Source organism: Larimichthys crocea, chromosome III (genome assembly GCF_000972845.2).
Source record: "Larimichthys crocea isolate SSNF chromosome III, L_crocea_2.0, whole genome shotgun sequence".
In the NCBI taxonomy this organism is placed as follows: domain Eukaryota; kingdom Metazoa; phylum Chordata; class Actinopteri; family Sciaenidae; genus Larimichthys; species Larimichthys crocea.
In genome coordinates this window covers 21,514,899-21,533,723 of record NC_040013.1, presented here as the reverse complement: position 1 = coordinate 21,533,723, position 18,825 = coordinate 21,514,899, and the positions used below count along the sequence as shown (strand labels likewise).

Here is an 18,825-nt window from a genome sequence, read left to right as displayed (position 1 = left end):
ATTTATACAAATATGAGAAAGAGCTATAAATGGGGACAAACGTTTGTCTTTTATACTCACAAATTGAGTGTAACTCAACTGTATCCCTGGGTTTCTTCCACTATCTGCTGTATGCCTAATATGTCTTATTAAATTAAATATCACCTTATTCTCCTTCTATCACAACTCTATCACTGATATATTTCACACTCAGGTGGCTGATACAATAAATAACCAATCAAACCATTCATTTTCAGTAACTGATTATCCTTAATCAGGGTCGCTGGTCGAGAGGCGGGGTATACCCTGGACAAGTCGCCAGTTCATCACCGGGCTTACAATAAATCAATTAAATAAACATGTAGCCGTGTATTTTCTGAAAACTTTAATAGGGATTTGTTGTGGTCTGTGAAACATGAGACACTCTGATAATAGTTTTCTTTAATCAGAACACAAACAGTTTCATCAGTAGCAGCAAAGCAACATAGTTCAGCTCAATCATAAGCTACAGAAAAGTAGGCAGAAGACCTCCAAATCAAATAAAAACACATTCCAATTACATTTGATAAAATACTGTACATGAAATTACGGCATACGGTTTACAGCACAGAACAGTTCAGATAGCTTTAGAGATCCTGAACAACTTTACAAGTTGTTTTGGGGTAAATCCTTTAAAATGCAGATGGATGGTTGAGTCTGTTTTTTTTTTAATTAAAAATATTTAGTCAGATGTCATGACCTCTTTCTGGGCTGGTCACAATAGGGTACATTTTCTAGTAAAAGGCTTTCTCTGGGTCGAAGCACTGTGAGAGGAAAAAAAAAAGTAGCATATGCATATTGTTAGGAAACATATGAAATGTCAAGATCATACATGTTAAATTCAAGCATGGAGAGGAGAAAAATAAATACATACAGAGCGTATCTTCTCCTACGTGTTCCATTTGCAACACGCCCTGCCGAAGAACAGCTTCCACGTCAGAGCCCATTTTGATCATCTGTAAAAGGGTAATGAGTGTAGACCGATTATGACACAATGAGCACCAACTAATGTAAAACGTCCCTCCTCATATATAGCAGCATCCCCTTTGCTTTACAGGTTAAACATAAAGCTTAAGTGTGGCGGCTGCTGTACTGCAGTACTTGATGACACTGCACAAATATTAAACTTTAAAAAAATACTATAGGAATTCATTATCATTGTTATTATTGTCATTTAAATACAACTCCACCATCACTAGTGCAGAATCACTTTAGACAGACATATAACATATTTGTCTAAATGAACATCTGATTAAATACAGACAAATAAAAATATAGATAGATCTATATGCATAAATCTGAATAAATCACTGTACCTTCTGAATGTTTTCCTCTGATGTTTCATCTTTGTTTTTCCGAAACTCCTCGTTGATCTTTAACCTTGCAGCTTTGTGGCAGGGGAGAATAACAGTTGATGCATTCATTTATATGTTTGGTAAAGACAGACATTCATCTACTGGGCATCAACAGATATAAGTCACCTGTCAGTGTTCTGCTGTCATCTTTGAACACAGCCATCCTTGTTCTGTGCAGCTCCTTAAACACGCTCAGGACCTGCATGGAAACACACATTATATAAGCAACTAGACAGCTGTTACTCTAACCAGAAGCAGCTGATATTAAAGCTGCCTACTTCTTAACACGTGGTTTTCATAATTAAACCAGCTGAAGAAACAAAAAAACATGCGTAGTTTTAATAATCACCTTCAAACGTGTGCCCATCTTGACTCCTGCTGTCAGATCACATCCGGTGTTGTAGCGAGCTCCTCTTCTTCTTTGGAGTTTATTGGCATCCTTAATGTTGCATATACTGCCATCTGCTGGACTTTACTTCTTTCTTATTCCCTCATCATGTTATATTCCTTTAATTAAACCAGCTGAGATGAGAAATCTCACAATGATTCTCTTCCCTTCCTTACATTTTCCACATTCTACTATAGTCTTTAAGTTATTTTTCCCCTTTTCCTACCTTTGGATGTTTTCCTATTATATTAAGTTGTTATTCAGTTCACTGTGCCTAAATATAAATATGGCAACAGTAGTTGGTTGTGTTAATAAAGACATAAAAACACAAACATATACAAAACAACATCTTCAGATAAAGTCTGTTGTGCTCGTACCACTGTGCCTCTGTGGTACGAGCACAACAACTCGGGGGCGAGCTTTTTTCGTGAACGCGCGCTTCCTTCGCCCCTTGGCGTGCCATCCACCAATCAGCGTCGACGTCAGGAACGACGCGTCCTCTTTGCAGCCAATGAGCGCTCGCCATACTTCACACGGAGCTATAAGCGGCGCAGACGCGAACCGACGTTTCATCTTCGCCATCATGGCTGATGAAACGGCCAAAGCGCAGGTTGCCAAGCCCGGCGGAGACACGATATTTGGAAAAATCATACGCAAAGAGATACCTGCCACGCTGCTCTATGAAGACGACCAGGTATGCGTTAAAAACTTAGATTTGTAATCAGCGTAATTATCATTAGCGTGCCGCAGCGTGCTCCCTGCAGGGGGCCTAGCTCTGCAGAAACCTGCGGCTTTAAAGTCATTTTGTGAACATTTCCACATGTTTAGGTCGTTTTTCACAGAGTAAAACCAAACATGTGTGTATGTGCTGTGTTGATACAACACAACCTGCTCCCAGGCTGCACAAATTGTGCTTTAAAACACTTTCTTAACAGTATCTGACAGGTTATTATCCATGCTTTAGTTTTAGTTCGTGTTACATTTGCTGCCTCTTGCCATCTGCAGACACCTGGCTTTCCACCAAGGTATGACAAGTCTGCCTGCAACTCCTGCAAACCACTAACAGTTAAAGACCGTGTTATTTCATGTCTTATTCATGCACATGTGCTTTGGATAATAAAGTTACTGTAACAGCCTGACGCATTAAGACAGAAGACAACACCCGAGGATTCACATAAATGCCTGTGAAGCAGGTTTCACTGCACTGTCAACACACACACACACACACACACACACACACACACAGCAGATTTGTATGATTAGAAAGGCTGCCAATCATACCACACTACAGTAATTGTGCATGAGAGAGAGAAAAAAGGAAAAGTGCCCAGTCATGATGTGCACTGGTTACTGCAGTTCCAGTTAGTAAATCTGGTATATCCAGTTTTTTTTTACTAGATCAGGATAAATAACTGGGATCATTTAGACTTTTTAAAGCTTTCGAACAGCCCCCTGACGCACACGAGCATGCAGGCGATCTGTAGTGTCGTTATTAGCAGCTGACTTTTCTCCAACTCAGCCAGTTATGCTGCAGAGTCGGCGTAATTACGAGTTTCTGACTTGTAAATAAACATTCTCGTCAACATCCAAGTGATAATTACAACAGACATTTTCAGACTTAATAATACATAAGTGGCAGTCATGATGAATCAAATCATTAGTATCATTAAATCACACATGTGCTCTGATAATCCTCTTCAGTCGTTACCATGGGAATCTTTCCCATCCCTACCGTCCATCCAATATGATGTGGACGCAGCTTTAGGTTAAATAAATTTGGGGTGACGGATCAATCATCCTGGGTGACACTGGTGACATTTAAGTCTCAGTTCACTCTTCTCTAACACCTTTTCTTAATATCTGAACTTCTTAGTACTCCCCATGTAATAAGCGTTGCCTGATTCCCTCCCTTCAGTCAGTCAGTAATGGCCAATATCATCATGTCCTATGTAGATATGTGATGATGAAGACTTCACAGGATCACCTCAGTTGTACAGTGGGGTTTACCCATCACCCTGTAACAGTCTTGATGCAGAGTAGCTTCATATATGTACAGTAAATAAATGCAGGGGACAAGAAATTAAAGTGAAAGTTAAAAATAGAAACCTTTTCTTCTTCTTTTCGTTCGTTTGTTGTTTCAGTGTGTGGCCTTCCCTGATATCTCCCCTCAAGCTCCCACTCACATCCTCGTCGTCCCAAAAAAGCCAATAGTTCAGCTGTCACAAGCGGAAGACGGCGATGCTGCAGTGAGTATGATCTTTGTCAGCACCAACTTTCTCTCGGCGACCACTAGATGGAGCGCTCGTCTTGACCAGTTACTGTCTCTGAACACTTTGTCTACACGTGTGTGTGTTTTCACCTCAGTGTCATTCATCAATTCTCTCTCTCGTCTCTTAGTTGTTGGGCCACTTGATGATAGTCGCAAAGAAGTGTGCTCAAGAGGCGGGCCTGTCCAAAGGCTACAGGATTGTCATCAACGATGGACAGGACGGAGGCCAGTCGGTCTACCACATCCACCTCCATGTCCTGGGTGGACGCACAATGAGGTGGCCCCCCGGCTAAGCTGCATCTGTCCGCACAGACCGTCCTGCCATCATTATTCACGTCTGTTGTCTGACAACCAGTCCTGTTAGAATTAAACTTTATGGTTTGTCATGCGGAATAAGAGTCATACTCAAAACATGGGAATTCATCAATGATAATAAACGCACGTCACAACAACAGAGACTGTCGTTTTTTTTATGTGATAGACATACTTAGCCTGTTGCTACTATTGTGTGTGCTTCATGCAGTGTAAGGTTTGTATTTCAGGGTGTAAAAAGGTTCAAACAAATGTTTCATAGTTCAGGCAACACAAAGGAGTAGTTTGCATTTTGCATTTTCAGTTGAGACATGATTAATGACCAAGAAAGGAGACAGGTCTACTTTTATTTAGTGAGAATGATGAATGGAAAAAATTAAATCTCAATAGAACAAACTCTTTGCCTTTGATTTTAAAAAGTCAGGAGTTGTTTAATCCAGTTTGCAATCCTGTTAAGGTATAAAAAAAAAAAAGTAGCTTCCTGTAAATAAGGGCGTCATGGTGGTGCAGAAGTTAGCAAAAAGGTTTCTGGTTCAAACCTCAGCGGTGGCCTTACTGTTGCTCCCACAGACCAAAGAAATGTACTTGATTATTAATTGGTGACTCTAAATTGCCTGTAGGTGTGAATGATCATTTGTCTATAAGTTAACTGTAAAGAACTGACAACTTGTCCAGGTGTACCCCACCTCTCGCCGACCCTGATGAAGATAAGTGGTTACAGAAAATGAATGGATGTCTGTTAAGTAGTGCTGTCAGTCAAATGAAAGCAGAAACAAGTGAATGGCTCTCTTTTATTAACAGTAAGAAACAATGCAGGTAGTTGGAACAAATATAAAATGCATGAAACATCCACAAAATATTAAAACAAAAACAAAAAATAAATAAAACGGTGTCTTTTCTTTACAAAAATGACAAGAAAAAAATGACAAAGAACACTGATCAGATGCGACATGTAGAATTTCAAAAATAAACATGTACCTAGCATTCACAGTCCCCTAATTTCTTTTTTTTTTTTTGATAAAACGGGGGGAAGAAAAAAAAAAACACAATTAGAGGCTTCGTTTGTACAGACAGAATCATTCCAGAGAGGCGAGGCAGTCACTTCTGATATCAGGCAAAGTGATATCATTCTTTGCCTTTCGCTGCTTCTTCACTACTTCTGTATGAAAAAAAACCCCACCACAGTCTGATGTGCAAAATAAAAGATTTTTTTTTTTTTTTAGACAACTACATTTTCTTTTATTCAATGCCCTTCGCTAGTCAAAATGGGCACTTTGAGGCATTGAAAAAACATTGTACAGTACAGTATAGAGAGAAGGAAATGAACATGTATTCTGGTACCTAAATTCACTATTGCAAGAGTATCTAAGTACTAATATACTGCCTTTAAGTCATCTTACTCTAGAACACAGACTATAAACTGAAGAGAGACTCAGAAAATGGTTAGTCCCCGTGAAGTTACTAGAAAAGCAGCAAAGTCAGCGAGAAAGAGGTTAACTAGACTTTCTCTGCAACTCTACAGTATCAGTATGCTGGAACTTCCCCCCCCTTTGGCGGAAACAGAACAATGCATCCACTGTATATAGACTGATATGAAGCCGTATTATGAGCAAAAATCCATAAAATAGATGGGGAGCTTATTTTCCAACGTGTTCATTTCTTCTCACTGACGTTCCTCAGAGAAACATTTTGAAAACACAAAAGGCCTCCTCGTAAGTTGTCCATGATTTAAAAAGAATTCCAGCGACTTTTCCGTGCTCGGGTTTTTGCGCGTACGTGAGCTCAAGCATGTTAGTGACAGACAGAGAAGATGAAATGTCATGTGAGGTGACGCCAAAGCATTAAAAAATAAAGGTCCACAATTATCTACAATACCAGTATCTAAATATTAGAAAATATTTAGTTTAAACAGTTCTTTTCTTTGCTTTGTCACTGCTAAGTTTAAAAATAAGTCACATCACCCATGGCTGGAAAAAGTAGAAAAAAGCCAATTGCAAATGAATGAGGACACTTAAGTGGAGGTACTGCAAAAAGCTAAGGGCACTGATTCTCAAAAAAGATATGGCGGTGATGAATGATTAAACTAGTGTTTGATTTTTGATAAATAAGCTATTCAAGCTTTGATTTGTTGACAGAGACATGATCCTGACATTCAGAGAAGAAGGCGAGACACGAGATGAACTGCCACTGTTTTGAACATGTCGACAAACTTAGTTAACTTTGGTAAGCGGTTCTTTTGAGTGAAAATGATCATTGGTTTCCAAAAGGCTGTTACTATTGTGTACAACTACCATTCAGTATTAGAAGTAAGTAACAACACAGACACCAACTTTTGCAGGAAGGAAGCTCTCAGCTCTGTCCTGTACATGCTACTGCAGTGACAAACTTTGTGTTAACACTTTTTTCCAACTACTGGGAGAGAGAGAGAGGAAAGGGTGAAGAAGAAGAAAAAGGAGAGCACAGAGATGGGCAGGCACTACAAATCCAGTCAGTTTGAGAGATGCATTGATGGACGGTTAGAGTTACGTGAAGTGTTTCAGGCATGAAGCGTGTCTGTATGACCGTGTGGTTCGTTAAGGCTGCAGAAATATTCTTTATACTGAACAAGAGCTAATAAATCATCGCAGTCGCTGCTGTGTAAATAGAACATATTTTGCAAGTGTTTTATTTTACAATGCATTCTGTTGGTCTGAAAGTATTGTATTAAAGTCTTAAGAGTTGTATATTATCTGAGGGGACACGGGGGCTGCTACTATCAAGGATGTGTTTTAAGGCATGTCCTTAGTGTAGGGGTTAGGGTCCAGTCACATGGAGAAGGCAAAGAGGAGCTGACTGGAGGAGAGTGGAGACTGTACAATTAATCACAGAGATCTGTCCAGGCAGCCAGGTAGGCTTCAGTCCATCAGGAAGTCAGGTTGGCCAGTATGAACAGTTTGAAGCTTAAAAGTTCATAATATGACTCGATCTAAGTCATTCATGGGTGTGAAGTTCTGGTATATTCATGATGCATCAGTTGGAGCACTTCATTTCTGGCCAGGTCTGGTAACACTTTAGCTAAGTTATGTTTATATTATACCCATAATCCTCCACTGTTATAGTCAGCAAAATGGCAACTGTTAAAATGTTTCTACGCCTGCTTCATTGTTGTGATCATCAGCCACCTGCACTCCAATCCAGACCCACATTTATTCACATAATACTGATTTCAGGGAAATTTTCTGTTCACTTCTGTGCAATGGCCTCCTCTCCGCTCGGCCGCATGCGGCTGAAGGGCAGTCCTCCGACTCCTGTTAACCCCAGACCCGCGCTGGAGTCTCGTGCAGTCTCCTCTGTGCTGGCAGAGGAAGCCTGAACCCTGGCTGATGATCCTCCGGGCCCAGGAAGGATCTCCGGCAGTAAATCTTTGGCTGGGGGTGCAGACCTGGGGCTGGTGGCAGAGGGGGAAGTTGTTTTGGCGGTTTGGGGCTTGGTAGGGGTGGTGGGGCTGGTCAGGCCGAGACTGGCAAGGGCATCAAGAGTCCCATCTGGGTCGACCATAACGTTGATGACTGAGATTGAAACACAGAGAGATTTTTGTGTGAAAATCAGCGTCATGAATCACAGTGGACACACACAACTCACTGGTTAACTCACACCTCAGTATCCCACACATCGATGTCTGTCACATATTGTGGATTAGATATTTAATAATGATGAGCGTTTTTGTCTCAGACTTTTGCTGCTCTCCCTCTTTGATATTTATATTTAAGCATACATCTGTTTGTTTAGGTATAGTTCTAGTTCATGTCAGTTCATATTTGTTTTTAGTACTTGTGTGATTGTGTGTTTTTACCTTGAAGCTGCTTCTCGACTCTCTTGAGTTCAAGCAGAATTGAGGAGATCTCCTGCAGAAAGGAGGAGAAAAAAAAAAAAGATCAGCTCCCCTAAAATTCTGCAGTTTTCATATGAAATATTGTTCATACAGACGTGTTTCTGTACCTTGTTGGAGGTTTTCAGAAGTGGTATGTCACTCTCTGATCGCAGTTTGTTTTCGATCTCGTCCCAGTTCCTGTCCTTATCCTTGAACAATATCCTGGAGAAAACAGGACACACATGTTCATTCACACTGTAAGTACAGTGTTATTTATTTAAGTGACGGTTATAATGTCACAAAGTATAATTACCTGATTTTTCCTGCTGTTTTGTCGACAGAGTGTCTGATCTTTGTGGACAGCTGAGAAACTGAATTGAGCAGGAGGCTGTCCAATACCGCCTGAATACACAGAGAGGCAAAGAAATGAAGTTTGACATGACGACCTGAAGGTGACTGCAATTTTTAAAGTCGTTCTCTCTGTGTTGCTTCTCACCTCCTCTCGGTTCCAGGTGCGTCTCCTCAGAGCTCGAGGCTCCAGGCTGTCAGGAGCTCGGGGTCGGAGCTCCACCGGCTTACCGTTGATCTCTGGTGCTTTATTGGTTGAAATCACAGGCGGGATCTTCCTGAAGTTGAGGCTCTCGTCAAACACCCGATCCACCAACTGGGAAAAGACAGGGAGAGGTGTAGAAGAGAGAGAGAAGAAGGAAATAAAACTAAAAAACTAAAACTCTCTCCAGTGTTAATGCAGCATTAATAGAGTTAAGTAAAGATTTGTGAAATGAGTGAATTAGGAGCTGTCAGAGGGAGTTAGGCAGCTCTAAAGCTTTAATTGTCACAGCCAACAAACGTTAGATTTTAATGCTATCATGTTAATCCTCTTATGGCAAAATAAGAATTAGAAAATAAAGGAATAGTAGTGAAGCTGATAGGAGTGTAATAATGAAAGTTTTATCCAAGCAACACAGGAGGGATGGCTAAAGCGCAATGGAAGCACACGCAGTAAGGCAAAGATAGAAGAAGAAAATCGGGCACCTTTCTCATGCTCTCCTGTATATCCGGCTGCGTGGGACGTGCAGGGCCTACCTCTTCCCGGGTGTCGATGGCCGATCCCGGGGTCGTGGCGGCAGTGCTGACAGTGGTGCTGGGCGCCGTGCCGGATGAGCTGACCGAGTCGATTTCGCCGGCCACATCGTGGATCTCACGAGCCAAGATGGCCAAGTCCTTAGCCAGGTCCTGGCTGATCCTGCGCACACATGGGAATAACCTGTTAACCATCAGACAGATGGAGGAGTTCTTTAGGACTGAGGACAGACAGGAACACATGCAAGCTGCATACACAATCATCTGTAAACACATCAGTGAACATAAAAGGACAGCTAATATTAAACATATTAAAACATTACATAGATTCAACTCCTACAGTACCTTGCTATCTCCTCGCTGTGTGCTGTCCAGTCCCTGATATACTCCTCTTGTTCTTTCATGCGGTGTTTGACCCCCACTCCACCCGGACCCGTCACCACGCCGGAGCCTGGGCTCGCGGTGGTGCTGAGTCTAGAGCTGCGGTGTGGCACGAGGTGATGAGGCCGCATGTGGGAGCGTCCTCCGTGCTTCGGAGAATTCCGGTTGGAGCCAAACTCTTCCTCCGAGGTGGAGCCGTACTCAGGCGGCAGACGTCTCCACCTGCTGCTACTGGACACTGCGGGAGAGCATTAAGAGTGATATCAGTATCACTGTGCTTTATTCCATTACAACATTTCTTATTCATGAAGTTAATAAATGAGTTTGTGGACATGAGAGACTTTGTTACTGAGGCAGCCCCCAGACGATCCTGCTATGGTCTGAGAAAATTCAAATATTGTGCAAGTAGAGGGAGTAAATCTGTATACTTAGGCTTTCTTATTATTTTACAAAGATAATAAAGATTTCAATGAGATGTTATTCTCTGCAATATAAAAAACAGGGGAGGGGGGGCTGTGAATAAGAAAGATGAAGCAAAGCATTAGACTTCTTTGTATCTTAGTTATTGTTATTGGACAGCCACAGAAATGTTCTGGCAATAATAAAAACCACACTGAAAACAACAGGAACAGCAACAAAAAGGCAGAAACCCAGGCAGCTAACGAAAGCATCCAACAAGGTACGTAAAACCTTGCTAGAGCCAGGGATACGTTAAGCTGCTTCACGACGGTGACACGACAGGTGCATTGATGCAGCTGCACCATGATGAGACAACACCATGCTCTATCAGCCTCTCATGGGTCGGGAGATGGGACAAGGTGGATAAGGTGAAATATCTCCACAAGGTGGAGCACTGTTACAAAACCAGTTGCTCGTTTGAGCTCCAGTGTTGTAAACATGTTTTGTGTTTTTTACACAAGTAAGAGTGTGAGTAGAGCATTTGTGTCTTCATCACAGGATTACGTGATGGATGTCAGAGAGGAGACACAGAGTTAACATGGCGACATGCCAGAGCTGGGTCATCGTACTGCACTAATGCTACAAACTAAAGTTTTAAAAGTATTCCAAACACATCACGACAACATTTTAATATGTAAAATGTGTATGTTCCTTAACAACTGGACAGCTCGGTGGTGGTTTCTATTGCTGTGACCCAGATCTGACACAAACACACACACTCACACACTCAAACACACACACACACAAACATTGTCTTTTAAGGCTTTACGGTTCTGGTACAGACACACACAAACATTGTCTTTTAAGGCTTTACGGTTCTGGTACAGTACCGATCAGCTCTTCCTCTGCATCACCGCCCTCAGGTTCGGGCTGAGAGCTCTCTGGACGATGACAACCAACGCACAAGTTGAAATGTTTACAGAAAAATGTTTACACACTGACACATAATGAGGTATGCAATGGTTTCGGACTTGTTTTTTTAAACAGAAATAATAAAATAAGAAACGTTTCAATATATGAGAAAGTCAGATTAAAGCAGATGTGAAGCTCACCTGTGGGCGAGCAGTATCCAGATGTAGTGGTCTTAGTCTTGGTCTCATTCAGTTTGGACACGCTGTTGGCCCTCATCCTCGGTGTCAGCCTGTTCTCTGTCGGTGTTGAAGAGCGCAAACCCAAACGCAGAGCAGTCTCGGCTGACAGGCGGGGTGAAGAGGTGGAGCTCCGGGTCACTGTACACTCTGAGTCACTGCGGGCTGAGATGGAGCCCAGGCGGTTCCTACGCGGCTGAGCCAGCATGTCCAGTCGCGACAATCCCTTCCGACCGGATGGTGGCTTAGAGGTGGAGCTGGTGGTGGACACCTCGGATGCGACGGACACCCTGTCTGCGTCAGCTAGATCCGTGTCAGATGTATCTCCCAGCCGGGCGCGGCGGAGGAGGGAGGCTCTCGTGGGCCGCGGCTGAGGCAGCGAGGCCTGCTTATTCAGGGACGAGGCTGTGGCCGCCTGGAGAGGGCGGCTGGTTTTGGAGGATCCACTGGCCGAGGTTTTAGCAGATCTGCTGTCGAGTTTAGAATGTCCCAAAGGTCCAGAGTAGGTCTCCTGGTCTGAGGAGAGGATGTCAGAGATGGGGAAGGAAGAAGTCTGGTCATCATCTGTGAGGTCCAGAGAAGGCTGGCGTGTTCTGGAGGAGGCAGAGGACGGCTGAACAGAGCGGCGTGTGTCAGTCCGGCTTGTCGCCTCCGCTGTTCTTGTTTTAGACTTCCTCTCCAAGCGCTCACGGGCACTTGCATTAGTGACGCTGGTTTTGGAAGCAGTGCTCATGTTGCTCTTCTCCCGGTGCATACTGCTGAAGGAACGTCGTTTTTGTTCACCGCCAGCTGATGCTTTCCTCTCTGCCTCTGGAGCCACGTGACTAGCTGTGCTGGCCGTGTCCACGTCTGATTCAGGAGAGATGGAGCCAGTCCGAGGGGGGAAGCCAGAGCCTGAACCCTGAGTGGCGATGCCAGTTTTGCTACTTTTCTGGTCTAGTTTGTTTTCATCTCTTAATTTGGCCTCCAAGAATGCCATGACAGCTTCAGTGTCCTTCAGGAGTGTAGCAGTGTCCATGCTGCCCACGGAGTCACTGCGTTCTCGCCCACTGCTGCCTCTGTTGATGCGTGGGATGAGCTCTGCGGGGACATTAGCGCTGGGCTTCTCAATTGTGAAGCTGCCCTGACGCACTAGAGGCTTCCCAGACTTCTCTCCTGCTTCTCCTCCTGCACCTCCTCCTGCTCCTTTCCTCTCCTCTGACCTCTTCCTCCGCTCAGCGCTGCCAGTGGACCGGAGAGGAGCCTTGGATGGAGAAGATGTGGCGCTTTGTTTACGTTTACTCGTCATCTCGTCCCCGATGGGAGTTGGGGACTCCCCGTCTCCCTTGTTCTCTTTCTCCTGTGGTTCAGTGTCCTGTTTCTCCCCGATCTCTGACCTCAGTCCCAGAGCTTTGGTGCTGGATTTAGCCTGGGGGTCATCCACAGGGAGCTGGGGGAGGGTCCTGCGCTTACGGTCGGTCAGACTGGAGGAAGATTCACCTCTGCTGAGGGATGCACCCGACTCAAAGGCATCAGCTTCAAGAGAAAGAGGGACAAACTCAGTGAAATTCAGGATTAATTACACAAGTGCTGCTCTATACTGTACATGCTTGAGTTTGGGGATTTGTTTAAGGGATGCAGCTCAACATTTAATTTAGACTTAATTATTTCTAAGAAAGTCAAGTGACTGTCTACCTCTCTCTTTGTGCACGAAGGCGGCTGTTTCTGCTCCTGAGCCCTCTGGGTCTGTCCTGGTGTGATTGGCAGCTAGACTGGCCCACTGAGAGACCCAGCTCGAGTCACCGGGATGAGCCTAAGGGGACACAAGAGGGGGCGGGGTAATGAGAGGGTAGGTCACAGGAGTGAGACAAACAGAAAAAAAGAGCAGTTTGGTCGAGTGGTGGCACACAATGACACAAAATATACAGAGACGAGCATGAGTGAGGTCAGAATTGAATTGATCTGAAATGTAATACATGGTGAAATGATTTAGTTTGTGGGAATGAAGGGAGGCGGTATTAAGACTTTGTATTCTTGGAAATCAAAAACTCTGATCGGAGGCTGCTTTAGCCTAAATCTGACACATCGACCATGATCTTTCAGTTTCTCCTACTTTTACTAAAGACTTGATAGAAAGGCTGCCGGTGCTCATAAACACGGTCCCCTCCCTCTTATGAAATGGCCTGGGGGAGCGAGTGTGTCTCTCGTCATCTTAGCATGATCTAGGTCAGTCTCTAGGAGGACTAGCCTCCACCCAGGAGTAGAGACGTCAAGCCATGGGAGTGACAGTGACTCACATTATGAAACTTAGCCATGATTCTTGGTCGACCTCTTACACCCTCTGTTACACTACGCTGGACTGAGAGGGATAGTGAAACGCTGGGAGCCAGAGGTCACTTTTTAGAATTGGATTTAGCTAATCAAAATGTTATCAGGGTCACATCAATATTGACACGTGTATAGATTTACATATAAGGAGAGGTAGAGAAAAGTGGACAGAGACAGAGAGAGACAACAAGGGAGAACCAAGAAATGGGAACTAAAGAAACAAACTGATGTTAAGAAGCTGTTAAAGGGTTTCTACCTCTTTCCCTGTCTCTCCTGTCTCCTTTCCTTTTCCTTCTTTTAGGTCTGACAGAACAGAGGTGTCCTGGCTCTGCTGCACACCAAACACCTACGAATATTTCAAAAAGCAGGAGAGAAAAGCTGACAATGTAACAAAAGATGGACATTTTACAGTTTAATGCATGCAAATCTAATTATGTTATGTCTGTACTGTCACACTTGATGATATCTAATAATATTATTCTGCACTTCCCTTGATGAACAAAGATGAACTGAACAGACAGAAGATGTTGTTGAATTAAAGCACCGATCTGCACTTGATAGTTGAATACCATGGCAACAAACAGAAATTACACACACACACACACACACATACACACACACACACAATTTACAAAAGCTAGAGAGAGCGAGAGCGAGAGAGTGAGAGAGTGAGAGCAGACACACTGTGAACAGTGTGCCAATTAGTGTGTCAGCTAATTACAGGAATTAACATAACAACACTTCCAGTTTTGAATGTGATGCACTCACACTAACACTGACTAGAAATACACCCCACTAATTATATCACTGCTTCTCCAAAGATAACACCTGTATACAACGCTTAAAGAAACATGTTCCCCTGTCATTTGAAAGTAAAGTTTAAATTAAGGCTTAAGGCTTAATTGGCAACAACTTAACTTCCTAAAAATAAACAGATACGCTGTCAGGCGCAGAGTCCAGTAGGTGCAGTGATTTAGCACTCTTTGCTTTTGTTGTATCCAAAGAAAGTATTTTTAATTTCTACTCTACTTTTAATGAAGATCAAAACAAATGTTAGCTATTCCCCAATTTTCAGCCACATCTCACTAACATCAAACTCTCTCTCTAAGTGTTTTCTGTGACCATGAAAGACTGCTGAGCCACAGGACAGGGGCAGGGCAGGGCAGGCAGTAAGAAAACGATGGTTTTTCATCTTCCCCGGAGCGTCGTTTCATAAAACATGGCAGCGCTTGATGGAGCAAGTCTCTGCGGGCTATTACAGAAGCATTAGGTTTACCAATGGGACAGAGAGGATGGAGTGGTGGTCAAGCGAGGCAACGGAGAGAGATGATAGCCTTGTTTTAGTGGCAACAGCACAAATCAGTCTCAAAGGACTCGCTAACCCTAAAAGTGCTAACGAAGCAGGTAGTAAAGAGACAATTAACCTTGCTCTGGTGTGTTTGTGCGTTTTAGAGTTACTGCAGAGCAAGTCTCAACGCTGCTCTTTGCCATTAAAAAAAAAATAAGCAAAGAAGGCACAGAGGAAAATGTTTTTGTTTTCACGTTTTCTGAGGTGAACAGATCTGAACCCGGCAGCAGTAGTAGTGATTAACCTCCATTTGAACTCGCAAACTATTTTATATTCAGTGTCGCTCTCTGGCATTGAGATTCAGATTGAGTTGTGTTGCTGTGTTTTACTAGAGCAACATGAATTGAAAAAGAAACTCCCCCGGTTTGTGGCTTTTAAGATGATTGCATTCAGTAGCCACTCAAATCAGAGGCACATTACCCAGCCTCATGCAGTTCACAGTCAATGTAAGTCTTCCGTAATCACAATATGCGCTTAAATTAATGTCACATTAGTCTTGGTATAACATAGCAACAGAAAACAAGAGCTGTAGTTGATCCATAATGTCACTGTTGCAGTGTTGTGTAGTACAGCAATGTATGTGGCTGTTCATTTCTCTGAGAATGAGCCTCAAAGGAGATTGATTTTGTTGCAGTATTATGCAGGGTGGACACAAATTTATGGCAGTGTAGCCTATTTGGCAGAATTTCCAAATAGAAATCTTGCTTTTTGCAGCTACACAGTCCCTCGAATCAATCCTACCTTGTCTATCATACGCCTGGCCTCCTCTTCCTCTGGGTTCCTGTTCTCCAGTTCAATAGTGTAGGTGCCCTTATCACTATGGTCGTCGTCTGCCTCCCCTCCAGCGGTTCCCACTGCCCTCCCGATGACCGAGGTGTCCTCGCTGGGGGTGGTGGGGCTTCCTGTCGCCAGCCCGGTGCTGGCTGAGCTGCGACCGATACTCTGATCTTCTGACCTCTGCTTGAGAAGGACGCGTGCAGCCGTAGGGGCACCTGCAGTCACTGTGGCTGGTATCGGAGCAGGGACCTTACCTAGAGTAGAGAGCGAGAGTATGGAGATATTACAAAAATATGGATATATATAGACACAACATGCTTCTACAGGTAAACATGCTACTAAGACAGTGATTTTTGTGTATTTAAAGTGAATGAATGACATCACAGGTTTATTACCGGAGTCTGAGGCTGTAGTAGCAGAGGTTGAAATGCTGAACACCTTGGGGTGAGAGGGAGGCTGTGGACACAGTCCCTCCCCTCCACCTACTCCCTGCAGGGGTGCAGTCTGGGAAAACGAATATGACCGGCGCTTGCGAGGGTTTTCCTCGTCGTAGAACTCGATCATAAAAGCGGTGCGGGCGCCGGCAGCTCTGGTCCCGCTCACTGTTATGTTCCCCGCTCCTGCTCCTCCTGCTCCTGCTCCCACGTGGCCGTGCGCTGCTTTTAGGCGTTCCTCGAGGGCGTGGCGGCGGTTGGCGAAACGTAGGCCCAGTCCGTTCTCTGAGTCACTTTGGGTACCATCCTCATGCTTGCTCCCTATCAGGACACACAGAAAAGAGAACACAGTTGAGTTACATCCAACAACTAATGCTTGGTTGGAAAGATATACTAGTTTTCAACAGTTTCTACATGACAATGTATAGATCCAAACAGATCTTTTTGATTACCTGGGATAGGCACAAATCAAACTATTTACTGATGCACTGATGGTCTTATAATGTAACTTACACTGCTAACCTGCTACAGTAGCTTGTATTCTCAAATTGATATCATATCACATTTATATCACAACAGTAACATAGCAACAGACAACATCTGTTGTTTATCAATTTAAGATACAAAACAGCAGTATTGTGCAGTACAACAATGTGTGTGACTGTTCAGAATTAAGCAACCAAGACGAAGAAATGCCAACATAGACCACAGCACACAGCCACATCGTCCTGTGGATACTGCAACAAGAAACAAATGTTTGCTAACCTTTACGACCTGAATGAACTATGGACTCTTTGCCGAGGCCTGAGTCTAATCATCCAACTATCACAATGCCCGGTTCACCTACCACACTCCTGCTATTTCTACGTTTTGACCAGTCTGGGTTGAATCAGCATGTCCTCTCAGTGTTGTACGAAGGCAGACAGTGTGCCACGCTAATCCATACATGCCACCCACACGTTTACTGGCCCTGCCTACTGGCAATGAGAGAGAGTGGCGAGGGGGAGGGGAGGAGGAGGAGAACATGAAGGGGGAGTAGGAGGCTGAGGGGGGCTTCAGGGATGGAGGAGGAGGGGAGGTGAAAGGCGTCTGGGAAAGAAAAGGGGGAGGCTGAACCAGGAAGGAGGAGGATGGGGAGGGTCGATGCAATAGGAGAGAAACTGGATTAAGTGAGGAGAAAAGAAAAAAAAACAGAGAGACCAGAGAGAGAGAGAGAGAGAGAGAGAGAGAGAGAGTGGGGATTCTCAGCTGAAAGAGGCTCATGATGTAGTATATTGCTACGAGAGTTGACAGCCACTCACAAGATCAGCCAGTCAGTTAACGAGCCAACAGTCAATGTCAGAGAGCGAAGGGAAGGAAACGCCACACGACTGTTTCATAAATCACTGCACACACTTTCTCAGGCTTTCTCCCAACTGATAAATGCTCACAAAGAAACTAAAGTATGAAAATGAATGCATTACTAGCAACTGTCTTCACATCCTATACAGTTATCCTAAAGTTATAACCAAGTGATGATGTCCAAAGCTGTTTTTACAGTGTGCACGGGCTGAAATTAGAGCTGGACAGCCCTCCATGAGAAAAGAGGACAAAGTGCTTCCATGGCTGAGTGGACTGCAGTGGTTTGCCTGGGGAACTGTCCGCACTGACTGTGAAACAGCCCGATGCTCTGATTTCACCTCACTTTCTTCCTTCTCTCTAGATTTAGCTTTACTGTAGCCCAATTTAGGCAAAGGCTATATATTACCCAATGTTAATATGGGTATTCAGTTGCTGTTCAAACTGATTTTAGCCAGTTCACTCATGCAAGTACTACTCAGTCTGTGAAAGCACTTGTATAATGTCTTTTGTAGAGCTCAAGTAGCTTTGGCATAGAAGTAAGCAGCCCATTCAGACTACTACACTCCTTTTGTGTGGAAGCAGTCCATTTAATAAGAACCCAGTATTGCTTTTTAACTATTAGAAGCCCAGTCAGGCAAAGAGACATGTAATGTCATTGCTGAACAACAATCAGTGTGAAAGTGAAAGGAATAGAGGTTGATGTTTGTCCTTTCAGTCTGGCTCCATCAAAGTGAACAAACATTACAACTAACAGCTACCGTACTGAATCACCAGGTAATTTATTAATGACACCTGTCACTTTTTATGTTGTTAAACATTATGTAGCATTATTCTTCTGCTTTGGTAGTTTGCCCAGTGTGATGTCACTATAAACTAATGTTTGACAACTGTTTGGGCTCATTAAGCCAACAAGCGGAGAGCAGTTGAAAGCAGGTCGATCTTGAGGCTTCATTTTCTCTGTTACTTTGTGCTTCTCACAGTAAAAACCTTATCGGCACACATGTAATTTACTCAGTAACTTGTGAGTGTTTGCCACATGTGCCACCTCCACACAAATATTGATATAGTTTGATGTGGAGCAGCTTTTCAGCATGGTCCCGCTATACAGTGCTTGTTTCACCCAAGGGGAGGCGTGGTTTGATGCACTAGATTTGACAAAATAACCCTGATGATGTCAAAGTGATGTCACGGGGGGTTATCTTGGTATAGCCTTGGCAACAAATAGGACTGCAGAGTTTGACAAAATGAAGTTGCATTGTGGGAATTGTAGGATCCTTTTTTTTTTTTTTGCCACTTGTCTCTCACCAGTCCTCAAACTTTATTGAAATCCAATATTAAATTGCTGGAGTACTGTTAAGTAAGTATTGTTTCTACACTGGGGTATCATAAGTCAATAACTCTGTAGCCTTGGGCAT

At 43.6% G+C, this 18,825-nt stretch overlaps 3 protein-coding genes across 8 annotated transcripts in view; 1 reads left to right on the top strand and 2 right to left on the bottom strand.

The window, feature by feature from the left end:
- Window positions 1-689: 689 nt before the first annotated feature.
- On the bottom strand, window positions 690-1,846 carry lyrm7 (LYR motif containing 7). The gene is made up of 5 exons (XM_010742715.3): window positions 1,723-1,846; window positions 1,500-1,572; window positions 1,335-1,405; window positions 893-974; window positions 690-782 (listed from the first exon to the last, which is right to left on the bottom strand). The coding sequence occupies exons 1-5, from the start codon at window positions 1,738-1,740 to the stop codon at window positions 712-714; spliced, it is 315 nt and encodes a 104-aa protein (XP_010741017.2). The 5' UTR covers window positions 1,741-1,846; the 3' UTR covers window positions 690-711.
- Window positions 1,847-2,297: 451 nt separating this feature from the next.
- hint1 (histidine triad nucleotide binding protein 1) lies at window positions 2,298-4,482 on the top strand. Its single transcript, XM_010742716.3, has 3 exons — window positions 2,298-2,455; window positions 3,903-4,007; window positions 4,159-4,482. The coding sequence occupies exons 1-3, from the start codon at window positions 2,345-2,347 to the stop codon at window positions 4,321-4,323; spliced, it is 381 nt and encodes a 126-aa protein (XP_010741018.2). The 5' UTR covers window positions 2,298-2,344; the 3' UTR covers window positions 4,324-4,482.
- A 637-nt stretch (window positions 4,483-5,119) lies between these two features.
- cep170aa (centrosomal protein 170Aa) overlaps window positions 5,120-18,825 on the bottom strand; it is a 38,816-nt gene continuing 25,110 nt past the window's right edge. For 2 of the 6 annotated variants that reach the window (XM_019253045.2, XM_027277376.1), the window contains 12 exons: window positions 16,031-16,390; window positions 15,600-15,889; window positions 13,767-13,856; window positions 12,878-12,995; window positions 11,168-12,718; window positions 9,621-9,894; window positions 9,228-9,459; window positions 8,689-8,856; window positions 8,506-8,594; window positions 8,321-8,414; window positions 8,175-8,226; window positions 5,120-7,890 (listed from right to left, as the gene is read on the bottom strand). In XM_019253045.2, coding sequence (XP_019108590.2) covers window positions 7,565-7,890; window positions 8,175-8,226; window positions 8,321-8,414; window positions 8,506-8,594; window positions 8,689-8,856; window positions 9,228-9,459; window positions 9,621-9,894; window positions 11,168-12,718; window positions 12,878-12,995; window positions 13,767-13,856; window positions 15,600-15,889; window positions 16,031-16,390 — 3,644 coding nt within the window. In that variant the 3' untranslated portion in view covers window positions 5,120-7,564. The remainder of the gene's footprint in view (window positions 7,891-8,174; window positions 8,227-8,320; window positions 8,415-8,505; window positions 8,595-8,688; window positions 8,857-9,227; window positions 9,460-9,620; window positions 9,895-11,167; window positions 12,719-12,877; window positions 12,996-13,766; window positions 13,857-15,599; window positions 15,890-16,030; window positions 16,391-18,825) is intronic. The other 4 variants (XM_027277372.1, XM_027277373.1, XM_019253061.2 and 1 more) reach the window with 4 other exon arrangements.

What these genes read in the sequence shown, in the direction of transcription:
- hint1 (XM_010742716.3), top strand. Translation starts at nt 2,345, where the DNA reads ATGGCTGATGAAACGGCCAAAGCGCAGGTTGCCAAGCCCGGCGGAGAC. An exon ending in TGCTCTATGAAGACGACCAG is followed by an intron (nt 2,456 to 3,902) that starts GTATGCGTTAAA and finishes TTGTTGTTTCAG; the next exon opens with TGTGTGGCCTTCCCTGATAT. An exon ending in CGGAAGACGGCGATGCTGCA is followed by an intron (nt 4,008 to 4,158) that starts GTGAGTATGATC and finishes CTCGTCTCTTAG; the next exon opens with TTGTTGGGCCACTTGATGAT.
- lyrm7 (XM_010742715.3), bottom strand. An exon ending in TGACAGCAGAACACTGACAG is followed by an intron (nt 1,406 to 1,499) that starts GTGACTTATATC and finishes CCTGCCACAAAG; the next exon opens with CTGCAAGGTTAAAGATCAAC. An exon ending in CAGAGGAAAACATTCAGAAG is followed by an intron (nt 975 to 1,334) that starts GTACAGTGATTT and finishes ACCCTTTTACAG; the next exon opens with ATGATCAAAATGGGCTCTGA.